General features: G+C 41.9%; 2 protein-coding genes across 5 annotated transcripts in view; one reads left to right on the forward strand and one right to left on the reverse strand.

Annotated features, from left to right (window-relative positions):
- Positions 1-8,012, forward strand: part of sh3gl3a (SH3-domain GRB2-like 3a) — a 35,898-nt gene extending 27,886 nt beyond the window's left edge. For 2 of the 4 annotated variants that reach the window (XM_084041991.1, XM_084041994.1), the window contains 5 exons: positions 268-371; positions 1,704-1,825; positions 2,169-2,201; positions 2,490-2,555; positions 3,628-8,012. In XM_084041991.1, coding sequence (XP_083898117.1) covers positions 268-371; positions 1,704-1,825; positions 2,169-2,201; positions 2,490-2,555; positions 3,628-3,830 — 528 coding nt within the window. In that variant the 3' untranslated portion in view covers positions 3,831-8,012. The remainder of the gene's footprint in view (positions 1-267; positions 372-1,703; positions 1,826-2,168; positions 2,202-2,489; positions 2,556-3,627) is intronic. The other 2 variants (XM_084041993.1, XM_084041992.1) reach the window with 2 other exon arrangements.
- A 407-nt stretch (positions 8,013-8,419) lies between these two features.
- Positions 8,420-9,625, reverse strand: gjd6 (gap junction protein delta 6; the record flags this gene model as incomplete). The annotated part of the gene is made up of 1 exon (XM_084041874.1): positions 8,420-9,625. The coding sequence occupies one exon, from the start codon at positions 9,623-9,625 to the stop codon at positions 8,420-8,422; it is 1,206 nt and encodes a 401-aa protein (XP_083898000.1).
- Between the last annotated feature and the right edge of the window lie 8,075 nt (positions 9,626-17,700).

Here is a 17,700-nt window from a genome sequence, read left to right on the forward strand (position 1 = left end):
ATAACTGATGTTGATGCTGGAATTTAACTCCTTTCATCGAAACACATGAACCCTAGCATTCCTATTCTGGGCATGTCATAATAGGTGAACATTTGGAGAAAATTGGCAAACATTCGGTGGAAATAGTAGATCTACAAGGTCACAACGCTTTTATATTTGCTATTTTTGTTTAAGGGACCCTGGTCAGTATATACTGTAGGGTTTAAGTGTGTAAATAATGTTGGTTAATGTCATGTACCTATTATACTCTATATGTGTGGATGATAGGTGGAGCAAGTGAGTCAGCTATCAGCATTGATTGATGCAGCGTTAGAGTATCACCGGCAGTCCTCTGAAATCCTGGATGACCTCAGCACCAAGCTACAAAAGAGGTTTGGAACAGTATAGTATACACACACACCAAACATCCTCATGTACATCCATAGATATTTGGTAGAATATTTTCATTCTTTAGAGTATAGGCCTCCTGACTGAGTGGGTAAAGTTTCAGGTAATATTTCCACGGCCTTTTTGCCAAATCACTTATTTTTTTTCCGGCTGTGTTAGGCCTGAAAACCTAACAATTGTTAAGAAAGTAAAATCAGCCTTTCAGTATTGCAAAGTACCTTGCGCTACACTTTATTAAAATTGGCTAATGGGAGGACCGGCCGGTGGGCCAGCAGACCACATCATCACACTCAGCCATAACCATATAAGGAGTTCCCAATGCAGCTACACACCCACATATGGTGTGTTGTCTAACCTCAATGTGTCACCATGAAATCAGGCGCAAATAAATCAGTCAGCTCCATATATGGGCACAAAAGGGGGCATGCCCGTACCCATATATGGGTATATTGTTATTTTTACGACGTAAACAATAAACCGTGCACCTCTGCAGGAGTCTTTAAAGGAGTAGTTCATCCAAAAAGAAACTTATTTTCGATCAATTACACATCCCATGAAGCCTTAAATCCATTGTTTTTGTCACATTCCTAAGCTAATAATTTGATGACCGGTCTTCTTTCAGTAGGAGATTCTTGAGTAGAGACTCCGCCGGTCATCAAATTATTGGCTTAGGAATGCGACAAAAACTAAACAATCTCCGTGAATTCAAGGTGTCATGGGTTGTGTAATTTGGGTGAAATACTCCTTTAAAAGGTTCGGTGTGTGTGTGTGTGTGTGTGTGTGTGTGTGTGTGTGTGTGTGTGTATGTCTGGAGCTTATCTTGAAAACCACTGGACCGATCAGTGCCAAATTTTGTTTGTACGCTACCAGTTGGCGAAACAAGTACCTCCATGCATTTGTTCACATATATTATGTTCTATTTTAGTAATGTTATTATGTAAAACAATGGGGTTTGGATCGGTGTGAACCCTTGCCAATATTTGGAGTCATTGACAACTGACACAGGCTGGCCACGTGAATTCCAATATCCACATTGGAGCCACGCTGTTCCCATGTGGATCCTGGGATCCACAAGGTTAGATTTTTTACATTAAAAGCTCTGGGAATTTCCTCACTGCAAGCGGTGACACAGCAACAAATGTCAGCGATTGACTGCTCTTGACTTTTTACAGAGATGGTTGCAGCACATGCCACGGCCGGCTGTGTTTTAGGTCTGGTTCCAGTCATGACATTGTGTTGCATTTCAAATGATTCTCGTAAAAACTGTATTAAATAGAGCATTAACCAAATAATTCTGCTATCCCGTGATCTCCCAGGATATCCACAGCCAGCAGCAGACCCAAGAGAGAGTTTCAACCAAAATCTATCATGTCCAGCCTAGAAAACATCAACAGTCAGCATAATGGACTGTCCTACAGTTCTTCACTCAAATCAACAGGTACAGTTGAGCTACACTATACTCGGTAAAATTCTCAGTGTTCTTTTATCCATGTGATACTCTTGAGAGTGTACAGTTGTATAAGGGTCCATTTGTTCACTAAGGATTTCAATGTGTGTGTGTATCTGCAAGTACAATAGACCACATCAGGGCAGGCATGGTATTTTCATTTATTTTCATTGTCATTCTATTGCGGTTTATTTTCTACAGACAGAAGATCAATTATCTTTTAACTCATTTTGAATTTGCATAATTCTTTGCAGGCTTTTTATGCTTTCTCTGTCATTTCCATCTCATTGTCTTGTTTGAGTTCTAGAGATTTTCTTTCTGTCATTCCTTACAGATATCCAGATTAACAACACAGTCAATGGCAAAAGTAGGTATACATTTTAATATGTAGCTGTCAGGCTCGCCTCTTATCCATCTTCAGGCTTTAATCTACAGCCTTCTGTGCTATCATGAGCTTCTAAACAACTCCAGCTTTGTTCACTTTGTGAAATACCTCTACTGCCCTTCAGTGGTCTATGTGTGAACTGCAACTCCAAAGCTCATTTGTGACATTATTTTGTGAAGATTATTTTGCTTCAGCGTGCCTCTGTCTTTGTTCATGTGTGTGTTCTGCACGCCTCATCGTCATGTGCGTTTCTCCTCATGTATCGTCCAGCCGATCACTTCACCTCAGTTCCACTAGCATGGCCTGACTGCCCTACTACCAATGGCAATGTTCACCGTGAGTAACATGTACAGTACAGTACATACAGACAGACACACATATAGTACATACACAAACATCAGTGATGTGAGCCGGTTAAAATTGAGCAAAGCCATCTCCAGGGGCCATCAATTAGAAGGCTTTATCTGCCCCCCCCCCCCCCCCCTCAGGTCTATACAGGGCAACAGGGCATGTTATAGGCAAACATTTGGCAAAAATAGCAGATCTACAAGCTCACATCGCAATGCACGATGTCGTGAGCTTGTAGATATGCTATTTTTGGCAAAGGGATTTGGTGTAGAGGGACAAAAAGGAGAGACGAAGTAGGACCCCTCTGGAGGACCCCGGGTCAACAAAGTATATAGGCTTAAGTGGTTAAACACCATTCTGTGCAAAGATTTATATTAATCTGCACACTTGCATGCGATCCATTGCATTATGATTGAAATTTGTAAAATCAGCAATACCTAAGACCGAAACGTTGTTATATTCCCATTAAATATTTGTTTTTGCATTTGATGACCGTGTGAGGGAGTTTTTTCTTTCATTATGAAATCAGCGAAAGAAACAAATGTTACCTGCTAGTCGCTACGACCAAACTCAAGGTAGAAACACCAGTACAACCTCTGACAGTCATGTCTATGAAATGGGTCTGTGTGAATTTGTCCCCACGTCAAATGTATTAACCCCTGCCTTAGTCTCTCATTAGAAATTGTATTAAAACTGCTTTTGAGATACATTTTATACATAGAAAATGCTCTACGATTAACGTTTATTTATTTAATTATATTTAGCATTGAAATACAATTATATCTTATACCTGAAAGGTCACATCTCTGATAACCACTCACACCCATTTTAATCCATCATATTTGGCTGGATTGGCTTTGCATTTTGTGTTTGTTGGCTTCGTAAACGGTCTGATCGGTTATTGTATAGAACTCGTTTTTTTCAAGTTAAGTTGCCCGTAGGAATAAAGGCTTTTAATACTGCAGTTATTGTGCACGCTGCTTCATCTCAATATTAGATACTGGGTCTGGGTCCTCTCTTCAGCCTCATTCTCCTTTTCATCTCCCTCTCAACAACGTAGAGACGGAGTTGCCGGACCAGCCCTGCTGCCGCTCCCTCTACGACTTTGATCCGGAGAACGAGGGAGAACTGGGCTTCAAGGAGGGCGATGTCATCATCCTCACCAACCAGATAGATGAGAACTGGTACGAGGGAATGATAAACGGAGAGTCTGGCTTCTTCCCTATCAACTATGTGGATATCATCGTCCCCTTGCCACAGTGAGACAGAGTCCCGTCTCCACAGACCTCAGTCTCGTCGAGCCTGAGGTATACTTGGATGTGCTTCGTGTCTAGCACCGATAATAGCAGATCTACAAGCTCACAATGCGTCGCTGATATTTTAGTGCGAGATGCCCGTGTGCAGTTAAGTTTAAATCGGGTGACACACTCAGCACACAGCCTCGACTCCAACCCACCACTCTGCCCTAGAACTTGACCTGGAGCCCTGTTGGACCTGAACCTAATTCATATCTGGTGTCAGAGGTTGTGTTTTACCCCCATGAGCCCCTCGATCAGAAATGTTGGTAATCACAGTATTTTTTCAATGATATTTTTTAAACTTTGAAGCCTGACTGACACCGAAGCCATTAAGTGAAGTCTCGACCTCAACACACCCTGAGACCATTGGGTTCGGCTGTGTTCTGTTTGGAATTGAAATTATGGGGTGAAAATTTCAAGCTCTGCTGCACCCATCCTTAGATACAATTCCACTGGTCAACCTTTATAAAATCAGTGTCTGGGCCAGTTCTGACTGATCCTGTTCTGAACCAAACTCCCGATCGCTCTGCCTGAGCCTTATTGCGCATTGTGTCTCACATCGAAAATAGACTATCTACAAGTTGTAGATCGTCTACTTTTGGTGTGAGTTACCGGTGAGCAACTAAATATAAATCAGGCATTAGTGTATTGTAAGGGTGCATCACATCAGAAACATTAAATACACTGTAATGCCTTTATCTATTTTATAGTATTACATTGCGAATCAGTTACAAAAGGCGTAGTATGAAAGTGCTAATGGAAATATGGTCACCCGAGATTGGATTAGCCTTTATTGCACCAGTTTGTGCACCCTTTTGGTATTATTTAAGCAGTAATACATGAGAAGCTGTGGTATATTGGGATTATGTCACGGTTATGGGTGTTGTTAAATGCTCGTAGCCGTGATCTAATATGATAGTGGCATCCTTGTTTATTATTGCTTTTATAACATAGTCATGTTATCAATGATTAGCAGCTACTGTTGATTCACCCACACTTTTAACCAAAAGCGGTCCGTTATGTTGCTAACCAAAACATAGTGTAGGAGTGGGTTATCATCGTACAACGGAGAACATCACTCAAATGTGTTCCAATGGAGACTTCCAATTTGACTGTGTTATGTATTACATACATATTACAATACAGTCATCCTGTTCATCTTTCAGAAACAACTCAAGTGACGTGTTACCAAAGGTAAAATGCTAAATTGAGTTATTCTTTGCCCTGTTTACATACATGGTCAAATCCTCATTGTTAAATTGAATTAACTGAGGATTTGACTGAGTACAATAACATGCCGTTGGGTAGTACATGCATTTGCATTATACTGTGGATGTCAGCATTAGAGCTGACATTCACAGTTCCCAAAAAGGAGATTTGGGCAATATCTTTAACAAGTAACCATGTGGCTACTGTATATACAGTATACATTGCAAATGTCCTGTTTCGAACAGTGATTATATTGGGCTCTGGAGACTATATTGTACAGTAGACGATAGTTTTAAGTATATGCTACGTGATGAGAATTTGTATGTGTTGGCCTGTGTCACATCCTAGTACTCTATGTATGATCACAAACACAGGTGCGCTAATCTCCACTCCACACACTTCAATACAATTCAATTCAGATGAACTCTTATAAATTCTAGGGCTTAATTTGAGATCAGACACACATTTGGATACAGTAACCCCACTAGCTATGGACAAGGAAATAAGGAATTCCGGTACTTAATCTTTACCTGGTCATCAACCAGCTCCGTTGTTGTCGCCGTGGTGGCTTTCTGTCTCTCGTCATCTGTTCAAATCAGTTTGGTGCTCTTAACAAAACTAAACAACTGGGGAAGTATTCCGTTACAGGTCTCCAAATGACTTCTCAGTATTGGTGCGTCATCATTACTGGCTTGTCCCCCAAATAAAGTAGTTCTTGACATTGTGCTGGGAAAGGCCTCTCCACACCAACCTCCAAAATGGATCCCAGACTCCCAAGGCATACAGGTGATATCCAGTCAAAGGAAGGATTAACCACACACCCTTCTTTAGCCAATCAATCATACTGTATGACCTATACATTATCACCTACATGTCCATGACTTGTAACCTACCGCAACAGTACCTCTGTTTTTGTAAATCCCTACTTGGTGCAAAACTACCTTTGCCTGTCTGCCTGCTGTGCTCTTACTGTAAGTGTTGCCTAAACATGTTTTTCTTAATTGTTTTAAGACTGTGAGGAACTGAGCTAAAAGTCATTCTCTCTGAATGTTCCTTTCTCTTTCTCTGTGTTTACATGGTCTGACTTTTTGTGACATGCCGTGGCCTCCTAGTAAGGACCACACCACCCGCTCTGTGCCCTACTGTATAAGGATCAATGCCTTGTTTCACTTCAGCTGTTTTTTTAAGTGCTTTTTGAATTATTGTCTGTATTGCACTGAAGCTTTAGATCCTACCTACTACAATGACACTCTTAATGGACATGCACACAAATGTGTTATTTCTCTTGTTCTGTCTTTGCCTGTGTTGCACTTTCTATATACAATTCACCATGGGGTTCAAATGGCTCTACTGTATCAAAGCTGTGTGTAGATGGTAGATGAGTCAGTCCATATGACCTCAGATGTACTTTGTACTGTACAATAATGGAACTGTTAAATCCACTATGTGACTTTATCCTGATGTTGGGGGAAGGGGGGCAACGTCCTATGTTGGATCAGACTCTAGAATAATTATTTGGAGGGTAGAATGTATTAGAACTTAATGTGAGTAGGACACACACACACACACACACACACACACACACACACACACACACACACACAAAAGAAAGACTTGTGAAATTCATTCCAGATCAATTGGCTATTGTTTGGCTTGTAATGTGATGAGTAGCCTACAGCTTTGTTTCTGGCTCTCATGATAAACCTGTGTTTATGCAGGTTGTGCGTGAGGGTGTCTGACTTGGTGCAATGCCTCAATGGCCTGATAACTGGCAATATATAATATTCCCTGGCCTGGGAATAGATAAGGCATACTCCATTCTAAGCCACTAGAAGACAGTAGAGTAAAAGAGGTTAGTTGAGAGCTATACAATGGCAATGCCATAAAGACTATTTTTGCCATAAGTGTGCATTTTATTTAATTGTCTTTTCTTTTTTGTATACAAAGAGTTGCTATTTTAGTGTACAGACATTACTCTTGGCCCATTACTCAGGTTTGGGTGTTGCTACCAAAATGTACTCTTAATTTGTTTCATTTTTTTGTTACATGGACCAACTATACTTAATGAACAGTAGGGGGAAATGCAAACAATGTCATTTTAACTATTATTAGCCTGCAATTTCTGTAGATGTAAAAAGGTGTAGCATGAACATTACTTTTAACCCAAAATGTTCTTAACATCAGACCTATACATTTGTTACAGCAAAATAATTAAAATGTTATATTTGACCCTATTTAAGTTAAAGAGAAAAAGTTAATTTAATGCACAAATGAAGAAACCCATTGAAATCATAACACCACTTTATGCAACACTTTGCTTTCATTGATTTTTTTTTAATCTAACAGCACAAGGAGCTCTTAGAAATAATGAGCTATCTGGTCCTCAGTTATTAAGTACACAGGGAGGGGTGTCCAAGTAATTTAATAATGCATTATTTAATCCAATCTGTTTTTTTCTCAGAGTCGGTAAGAAAAACTGATATTGAGATATGATAACACAACTGGTTTTGTTGTTATTCAAATTGGTTTGAGACAATCTTGCTTATTCTAAGAAAACCCTGAGAGAAATAGTTATGAGTGGATTGATCTCCCTTTATCAAAGATTTTCACTTTGTTTACTCAAAATAAACAAGAATTCACAAGTACAATGGACATTACTTTCCCCAGTTTGTATATTAATATTCAAATCACAGGCTCTTTTTAGAACACTAAAAGAAGATCCTATACCCCTCTAGTCTTTATCTCTTTCTGTTAAACTTTCCTGTCCTGAAATCTCAGTATTCATTTTTCAACAAACTTAGAGTCGTTGGAAACTGGCTGCGCATTGAACCTGTTTTCTGTGTAATATTTCTTTTCTGTAGCATAATTTATACAAAAGGTGTTTTATAGATGTTGTAAATGAATATATTAAGACATATATTGCGTAAATAAATGACAAGCAAATACTGAGCCATCTTTTGTGTGCATTTCATGCGTTTCATGTGTGAAAAATTAACAGATGTAGTTTTATGACCATCTCACCAGTCTCTAAACTGACAAGGAGCAGAGGTTGGATCCCAGACAGTTGCAAATTCCCATTTTATTGAACAGGAAGTGTGCAAGCTTTTCAAGGTTCAGTTTCTCTTCCTTAATCTGCTAATTCAGATAGAGTAAACATCACATCAGTTTCACATCGTTTATTTTAGACGTATCAAGTTTGACATTTTATCTTGGTTATCTTGCTATCTCCATTCAGCTTTCATTTTCAACGGACCCCATTGCTTTGGCTCATTCAGTGGTCACAAAAAAGAAAGAAAATAGTGTGTATATATACGTATATAGCTCTGTTCTTCCCAACAGTGGTGTTCATATCCAGACCTCAGTGCTCTTCTGCTTGGACCCCCTGGCCTCCCTTTTACTCTTCAGTGGCTGCCTCTCTCCTCTGTGGGAGTCTTGGTTCTTAGGCAGCTGTAGCCCTGTCTCCATTCTTAATTTGGGCTCCTTGAACGGAGCACAGTTTCCAGCGCAGGTCCAGTCTGGCTTGTGGCCTACAACCAGATCCAGGGTGGGCAGGGAGGTGGTGCTTGTCACATCCCTGAAGCCCAGAGAGGAGTGTAGAGAAGGGCTGTCTGGAGGAAAGGTCTCATATCCCCCTTTCTTCCCTGGGTAAGCCCCCCATGAGCCTCCTTCCCTCACCTTAACTGCCATTCGTATCTTCTTCCAACCCAGGTGGTTCAGTTCCAGTAGGTTGAGCAGGATGCAGAACACACCAACGCAGTACATGAAGAGTAGGAAGATGGTCTTCTCTGTGGGCCTGGAAACATAGCAGTCTACCGGCTGGGTACAGGGGGCTGAAGAACACAGGAAATGGACTGGCACCTGGAACCCAAACAGCATCCACTGCGCCAGGACGAAGCCGACTTCTAGAATGGCCCGCAGGCACACATGGAACACGTAGCACTTGGACAAAACCCCTCCAGAGACCGTGGGACCCTCCCTGTTCCCATCCCTGCACATTCGAAGCGGCACTTGGTCCAGGGATACCACAGTGTTGGGGTCTCCCCTCTGCAGACTCTGGTTGTTGATGCCCTCAAGCACATCAGCCAGGCTGTGGCCAAGATGCTTGTGGGAGCGGATGGAGCAGCTGTCAGAGTCGCAGCTCCGATTGTAGGCTTCTTGACCGCCGTCTCGCGCCCCGCTGAGGCCCGCTTCCCCGGGGGTTGTGCCCTGTCCTTGCCCCTGCCTCTGGGTCATGTTCTGGGGTAGCTTGGAGAGGTTGTGCCAGGTGTAGATAATAAAACAGAGGGACGGTGTGGAGACACTGATGATGTGGAAGACCCAAAAGCGAGGCTGCGAGATAGGAGCGAAGGCGTCGTAGCACACAGTGGGGCAGCCCGGCTGCATTGTGTTGCACACGAACATCTCCTGCTCGTCCGCGTACACGTCCTCGGTCGCCACGGCAACAATGAGCAAGCGGAAGATGACCATGACTGTGAGCCAGAGACGGCCAATCATGGTGGAGTGCTGGTGAACAGCGTCCAAAAGTCGCTTGAGCAGGGTCCACTCCGTCATGGTGACCTGCAGCGGCCGGCTGCCTCGGGGAGGGACGAGCTGCCTGGAGCACTGCAGTATGTTGGGGACAGATCCACCTCTCCTCCTCCTTTCCCAACGTTGATGGACTGGATGAAACTCTCTCCTTTGGGCCACTCCTGAGATGGGGCTGAACAAACACCAACTCCCTGTCCTCAGGACGTGGTCTAGCCTAGATAATCTAAACTACTTCTTCACCACCAGATTGAATTACTTACAACTAAAACACTTCATGCCCCCATAAGTGTCATGCAGTTAACATAGTCTTCTACAACTACTTTTTACCCTCTCTACAACTACAGTATACTCTGCTTGCCTGCAATGTAGCTTACCTTGACATCCCCCAGCCCTGCCTGGTTCTGCTGTGAGTGGACAGGCACTCAGGCGCTGAGAGCCCGAGCCCATTGGAAGAGAGAGCCATCTCATCCTTTTCAGATAACAATGGGTTGGCGCGTGCGTACACGCGCACACCAGCTGGATGACCACTTGACATGAGTCACATGGTGTGCCCTGGCTCTCTCTCTTGTCTTCAGGGTTCCATTTTAAAACCCCTCTGAGAGACGGCACCCTTCCTCCACTGGAGGACTGACTGATAGCACCCTCTGATAGAACATTCTTCATAGATTACTCCTCTGGAAGCTAATGGGCCCTTCCTTTAATGGAGAGGCGCTTATAAATGTGGCTGCATACTTCATTACAAAATGCACATGAGCATGTTCGCTGTCACACTCCGCAAAGCAGTTTAAAGCTGTTTGGTTAGGCAAAAGAGATCCTAAAATAAATATTTTGTATAGAGTTGCTTTTGTATTCACCATGCAAACACATCTGGGACCCTATACTGAAATAAGAATAACATCCGAAGCTTAAAGTGATCAAAATGAACATGTCCATACTTACTATCTGTGGAAATAGTGTCAGGAACCCTGGGTGCCCAATGAAGTCTTCTCTCCTCATGGTTGTTTTGACTGCTCCTCTAGCCACCTGCCAAGGCTCTTATCTGTGGTTTAAAAAAAGACCCTTGAAAGGTCTGCTCACATCAAATCACTGAGCCCCCAGATAAAACACTCAGTGACCCCTTTCTTTACTTCAAACAGGTCTGTCTGTCTGTCTGTCTGTCTGTCTGACTGTCTGACCATCCGTATGTCTGTCTGTTTGACCCTCCGTATGTCTGTCTGTCTGTCTGTCTGTCTGACTGTCTGACCATCCGTATGTCTGTCTGTTTGACCCTCCGTATGTCTGTCTGTCTGTCTGTCTGTCTGTCTGTCTGACTGTCTGACCATCCGTATGTCTGTCTTGACCCTCCGTATGTATGTCTGTCTGTCTGTCTGTCTGACTGTCTGACCATCCGTATGTCTGTCTGTTTGACCCTCCGTATGTCTGTCTGTCTGTCTGTCTGTCTGTCTGTCTGTCTGACTGTCTGACCCTCCGTATGTCTGTCTGTCTGGTCTGCACTGCATATTATTTCTCTATATCAATAGTGTGAGAACATTAAAGTTGATCTATATAATTTCCTTTCATGTTTTGGAGTGGAATCAAACCCCCTCTAAGAATTAAATCTGTTTTTTGGGGGGTGTTCAGTACATTGGCCATCAAAAACAGAGTGAGGGGGGCTCACTCAACCTCATACTGTACTCAATGTGTTCTGTTGTTGAAGATGTGCCTTGGAGACTAGTATTTCAGCTGCAATGCAAGGTGGCAGGAGTACAGCTGCTCTTTATTGTTCAGGCTGACTTGTCTCCCTGTTCAACCTCACCTGTTATTTTTCACTTCTATTCACTCCTTAATACACACAGTGAAATCCACAGTGTTAATTTAACTATGGACACAAATGGATCCATGGATGCATTTGCACTCTTACTTCTACTTAAGTCTTACATTGTACAAATATTTTCTATGGTTATTGCACCTTTACTCTTTACCTGTGCCTCTGCTGGGTTTCAACCTTGCTACTGTCCCTCCAGGGATCAATACGATTCATTTGATCTTATCTCATTTATACTCTAAGGGTTGAATTAACACTAAGGAATTTACCGTGCAACTCAGTCATAGTCAACTTTTTCTATTCTTACTGGGGTTACTGGCACTCCATATGAGTGCATGCACACAACCCACACAAACAAATGTTGAAACGAGAACCTACCGTAGCACACCCAGTAGCATTGATAATGCACAGAAAGGGCACTGTGTGTGCATGTGCATGTACAGTACACGTGGACGGCCGGTGAAGCTGTAAAAAGTTGATTTAACCGTATGTTAAACCGTATGTTTTTTTTAATAGTTTAAATGCAAGTCCTAAAATATTATATTATTTTAGCTACTTGTGGGTACAAATGGTGGTAGAGCCTACAGTGAGTACACTGCCTGTGCATGACGGCCATGGGGCTGGACTACAGAAGTGCAGCTCAAAATGTGTCTCAAATAGCTGAGTATGTCCGGGTATTCCTCCCAAACCAACACTATGGAGGGCTAGTGACAATAACCAGGTGGCACTGAGCAGTATTGAGGAGTGAGTCCAGGTGTCAGAAAGAAAGAAGACTAGCGAGTTTGAGCACAGAGCAAAAGACAAGACAACCCTATTTTTCTGTGAGTAGTAAAGAGCAGCTCTCACCGCCTTGTATTTATTGGCCTTCATGGCTCATAGCTGGCTCCCTCAGCTCCAGTTCTCACAGAGATTGACATTTATGATAAAACCTGAGGACAATTGGCTTACAGCAGGTTTTTGGCTTAGTTTCTCACTTGAATTCTCAAAGATACACTCCCTGTATTGTCAATACGATTGTTTCTTAACTTACTCTTATGTATGACAATATTGTTCATATATTTTCAAATATAAGTTGGTATTTCTGCATGTACTGTAGCTAGATGAAGATTGGCCTAATCAATATCGGGGTTTGACAGTTCAAAAAGGCATATTTTGAGGACGTCAATGGAAATAAATCCTGGATTTTGTGGTGTTTTATCCTTGATTGTTTTTAACCAATGTGTATGCCTATATGAGTTGTAGATACACTCATGTTTTATGCAATCTAATGAACAAAAGAAAGACATCACGTTTTCATTAGGACAAAAATTGGGAAAATTTCAAGTTGTATGCGGAGAAGTGGAAATAGTAGAATTTTAAAAAGTATATCAACGGTATACAATACCATTTATGTGCAGTAATATAAGGACGCTTTTGCATTGTGTAACAAAGAAAAAGGAAATTAAAAGTTTGTTAGCAGGACATACTTTATAGCAGGACATACTTTATTTCGTTCCAAGTGATGTTATCGACATCGTGTTTTATAATGTAAAATCTGGCCATGATGACGATAGCATGCATATACACATGGAACATGTGTGTGTCTAATATCCAGACAGCCTCCTACGGTGCTTTTGTCTGCTATCGATCCAGAGAGAGACCTAAGGACAGAGGTGCATGCTGGATTAACATCTTTTAATGGCTGTTATGGGACCTGGTGACAGGAGGGATCAATAGAGGGGAGCTCGGGGATGAGGGGTGGAGTGGCCCCTCGGTCCTGCATTGAGGAGGATTAGAGGGGCATAGGGTCCAGTAACACAATGCAAATGTACTCGGGGGGCCAATCGCAAATAGACCTTGACTGAGAGCCAGACACAACATCAGCCGACCTAGACCGACAATGAGCCACAGCCCACAGCTACTGCCCTCAACACCCAATCTCCTCCTGTCTGTCCACAGAAGAAAGAGGAAGTCCCTCTTCCAGTGCAGCGTGACGGGGTGTATGTGAGCGTGTTTTTATGTGGGATAGTAGTCCAGCCATGTCTGGGGTGCTGTATGTCTGGGGGGTTACTGTCCGCGTCTGAGGGAGTTGTGCATCACTCAGTCTGTTCATGAAGGAATTCCCAATGATGTCCATTCCTTTTGAGCTTTGTCAGGAGCAGCTTCCAAATGAATAGCCGACAGGATTAGGGAAATGGAGAGAGAAACAGGGAGAAAGGAAAGGGACTGGTGTGGGGCGGCTTTCCCATGTCAAAGAGAGAGTTTACTCTCTCACAACTCCAGTTGTCTTTACACCATGGGGCCCTATCATCAGAGCTTAGGTGCAAGAGGAGATACACAAAGTATTAATATAAATGGAAAGGCTCCCTTTACCACAGGGTTGCTAATGCAGACTGGAAAGTGCTTGATGTGTCTCCAGCCCCGCATGGGCTCAAGGCTTAGTAAGAGCTTTTTCCCTGCGGCTGTCCCTGAACACGGACATGGACAAAAAAACAAAAATAAAAACGAAATAAAACAAAAAAATCATAATCCATAACCATGCTTATTTTCCTCACTAATGTAGGGCGGCAGTCTTGGAATCACATGGCTTTCGGTTAGATCCCTGTTTAAGTGTATTTGAGCCAGACACTTAACCCCTACCTGCTCCTGATGAGCAGTTTGGTGCCTTGCATTGTTTCATCCACCTTCGGTGTGAATGTGTGCGTGAATGGGTGAATGGGAAATACATTGTAAATCACTTTGGAGAAAGGCGCTATATAAATGCTGTCCATGATGTACACAGATCTGTAAGTGTACTTCATGTAAATACAGTATGCACATACTTTACCGCACAGTGAGGTATTCTATTAGATTGCCCTTAATTCTTCACATTGCACATTGCTGCTAAGAGGGTTTTAATGGGGGTTAGTATGAATCTTACCTGTACTTTTTAACCTTATTTTTTTATCCTATTGTATTTTTATTTCTTTATTTCATTTCATTTCTAAACTGTATTATCTCTCTTATTATCTTGTATATTGTATTGCTGTTGTTAGCCCAGTCTTGCAGAACATGCCACACCAACATTTCACTGCTTATAATAAACCCATCTTGATTCTTGAAAGCTTTTCTTGCATTTATGAGGAGTAGTAGTAGTAGTAGTAGTAGTAGTAGTAGTAGTAGTAGTAGTAGTAGTAGTAGTAGTAGTAGTAGTAGTAGTAGTAGTAGTAGTAGTAGTAGTAGTAGTAGTAGTAGTAGTAGTGGTGGTGGTGGTGGTGGTGGTGGTGGTGGTGGTGGTGGTGGTGGTGGTGGTGGCGGCGGCGGCGGCGGCGGCGGCGGCGGCGGCGGCGGTGGCGGTGGCGGTGGTGGTAATCATTACTTAATATTAAAACATTTGTTTGTTTTTTCTTTGTTTCTACAAGGGATCATAGTGTGTAAAAGAACTGAACAAACAAATGTTGCTGAATGAAAACTATGTTCCCTCTTAATGGTCACAAGGAACGTATGAAGGTTCAAGGTCTTTAATGTTTTTCCTGGGTGAAGAGGGAGGTTCAGACACAAAGGCAGAGTCTGAACTGTGCTGCTCTGCTGGAGATGTATTGAACATGTCTGCATTCTCCATCAGGACATGACAGACTACTCTAGATGAAGTCCTGATGGTAGGCAGTAAAGCACGTTTCACACCTCTACTTTCTCTGTCCAAGATTTGAGCTTTCTCTCAACCTTGACCTCAAAACAATAAACAAAGCACTAAGGTATCGACAGTTGGTCGCTGTATGTGTACTATTATATAACACATACAATACTTTACTGGTTGTGATCTCTGTCTTCACTCTTTCACCCAATCTCATTCCCATTCTCCAAACACTAAATGCTTTCCACTTATACACAACTTCCCACTCACCTGACAAATCAAATCCAAAGCTGCTTTAAGAAAGCAAATGTTTACTCCACAGCAGCACCTTGCCAATTATTTGGGGGCCCATACCCTCGTCTACATGTTGAGAACCACTGTAATAGACCAAACCCAAGCCTAATTTACCATTCAGGCTGGGGGGCTGGTGAGAGGGTTGGACCATTGGCTGCCTGGTAGCCCCTAACAGGATTAGGGGGTATGGTGGTAACGCCTGCCTGGCCAAACTCACTGGGATGAGATTTCCATTGGTCTAGTCTGGGCCCTTGGTGTCCCCTCGCTTAATCCCTCTCTATTCTCTCTGCCGTCCTTCAGCTGTGGTAATCTGTAGGCAGGCTAAGGAAAGCAAACACGTCTGTGTGGAAGAGCTCCACACACACACACACACACACACACACACACACACACACACACACACACACACACACACACACACACACACACACACACACACACACACACACACACACACACACACACACACACACACACACACACACACATACAGTACACCATTCTGTGACATGAGGAGCTGTCTTGCTAGCAATTTTCCAGAATAAGAAACTTTTATTGGTGGTTTCTGGATAAGAACAGGCTACTGCTGTCATGGTAAGAATGTTTGTTGTTTGGATATTGCCTTGTAGCTTACAGTATTTACAGTATTATCTGCTTGTAAAGTCTGTTGGCTAGTCTATAACGCAGGGAAGTATTTGGTTTGTGTGTGGTTAGTTTAGGCACTGCACAGTTTATATGTTAGTTAATTAATAATTTCTTAATGTTTCATTTAGCTGCATGCATGTGCATGTCTGTGTATTGTATGTGTGTAGGACAGGTATGCAATATTCACTTAAGAAAATGTGTACATTTCCCTGGAGCATAAGGATGACCTGTTGGTGTTGTGTCACTCACCAGCCGCTCAGGTGTTGCATAATTACATAGCTGCATTTTTATGTCAAGAGAGGGCACTGCCAATGAATTGTGAGAGCTGGCTATGAAATCGTGGTCAAACTAAATACCGACCTTGTTGTTTGAATCTTTTAATCTGTCAGAATACCATGTATCATGAACTGCTGCAACTACTGCAATTAATCTGTTACAGTAGTTAAATGTACATTAGATGTCTTAAAACTCATTCACTGCCACTGACGTAAAAAACATTTTTTTTTTCCGATTACCAATACTCCCACTGACGTAAAAAACCTAATTAAAAACATATATATTTTTTTTTAATTCTCGTTTTTCTCACACAGAACCCAAGATTTCGTGATCCGAAGATTTGCTGCTCCATTCACTTCTTGGTTAACTTATTACTTAAAAATCCTGTATCTCGGCTCCTGTGTACTTTTTTTTTACTATGTATTTTTGGCCGAGACATGCTATTTTCAAAGTCGTATAAAAGCGAACGGGAGGTCACAATGACTTTTTTTTTTGTTTCGCGGAAGCACAGTGAAACCCTCTGTGATTAGCAACCATCAGGGAATCGATCATACTGGAGATAAATATTCTGTGACCTTCTTAGCAAAAGGTAAGAAAATTTTAATATCGCTGGCAGTGGGTGCACGCAGCCAGAAATAAGTCTGGCAGTGAAAGAGTAATAGGATAGGGATAGATGACTTAATTGTCTCCATTGAGCCTGTCTAGTTGACCTCAATTGACCTCAATTTACAATCTGATATACACAAGGTAGCACAAGCGGTTGAACATGGAACACTCATGAACTCACAAAGGTTCAAATAGCAGTAGCCTAGTTGGCAAGTTTTTAAATGCAGCCTCCTATTTAATCTGGCTTTTAATTAATGTTTACTACTTATTGATACTTTTTAATTTTATTGTCTACTTAAATGTATTTACTCATAACCCATTGTATTTTATTTTATTCATGTTTCCATTTGAATATATATTGCTTTATTTATTTCTATTCTATTCATGTTTTAAAACTTTATAACTGATTATGATTGCTTTCCCCTGTTTTTGCTTTTAGTTTTTCCTGTTAAGCACGTTGAGCTACAGTCTATGAAAGTTGCTATGCAAATAAAATGATGACGACGACGATAATGATGATTATTATTATGCTTGTATTGGATGAAGAAAGCAACAGCGATGTTGTCAGTCGTCAAAATGACATAATAAACTGCAGAAATTCACTCAGACATTTTTAAGGTGGCAAACACTGGGAAGAGTATGCAATATTTCATGAGGGCACGACCAGATCCTTTTTTTGTTAATGTGGCAAATAATTTCAAATATTCTAAGTTATGACAAATTACATCTATGAGGGGCTATTACAAGTTATGTTTATACATGTATATAATAATATAAGATCTGACAAACGTGAGTAGAACTCAGTACATTAACGTTCTGCCCCTGATGTCTCCATTTCTTTTCCTGTCTGGTTACAGGGTGGAATGATGCTCCTGAGAGAGG

This window comes from Gymnoscopelus microlampas (genome assembly GCF_963454915.1).
Source record: "Gymnoscopelus microlampas genome assembly, chromosome: 1".
In the NCBI taxonomy this organism is placed as follows: Eukaryota; Metazoa; Chordata; class Actinopteri; order Myctophiformes; family Myctophidae; genus Gymnoscopelus; species Gymnoscopelus microlampas.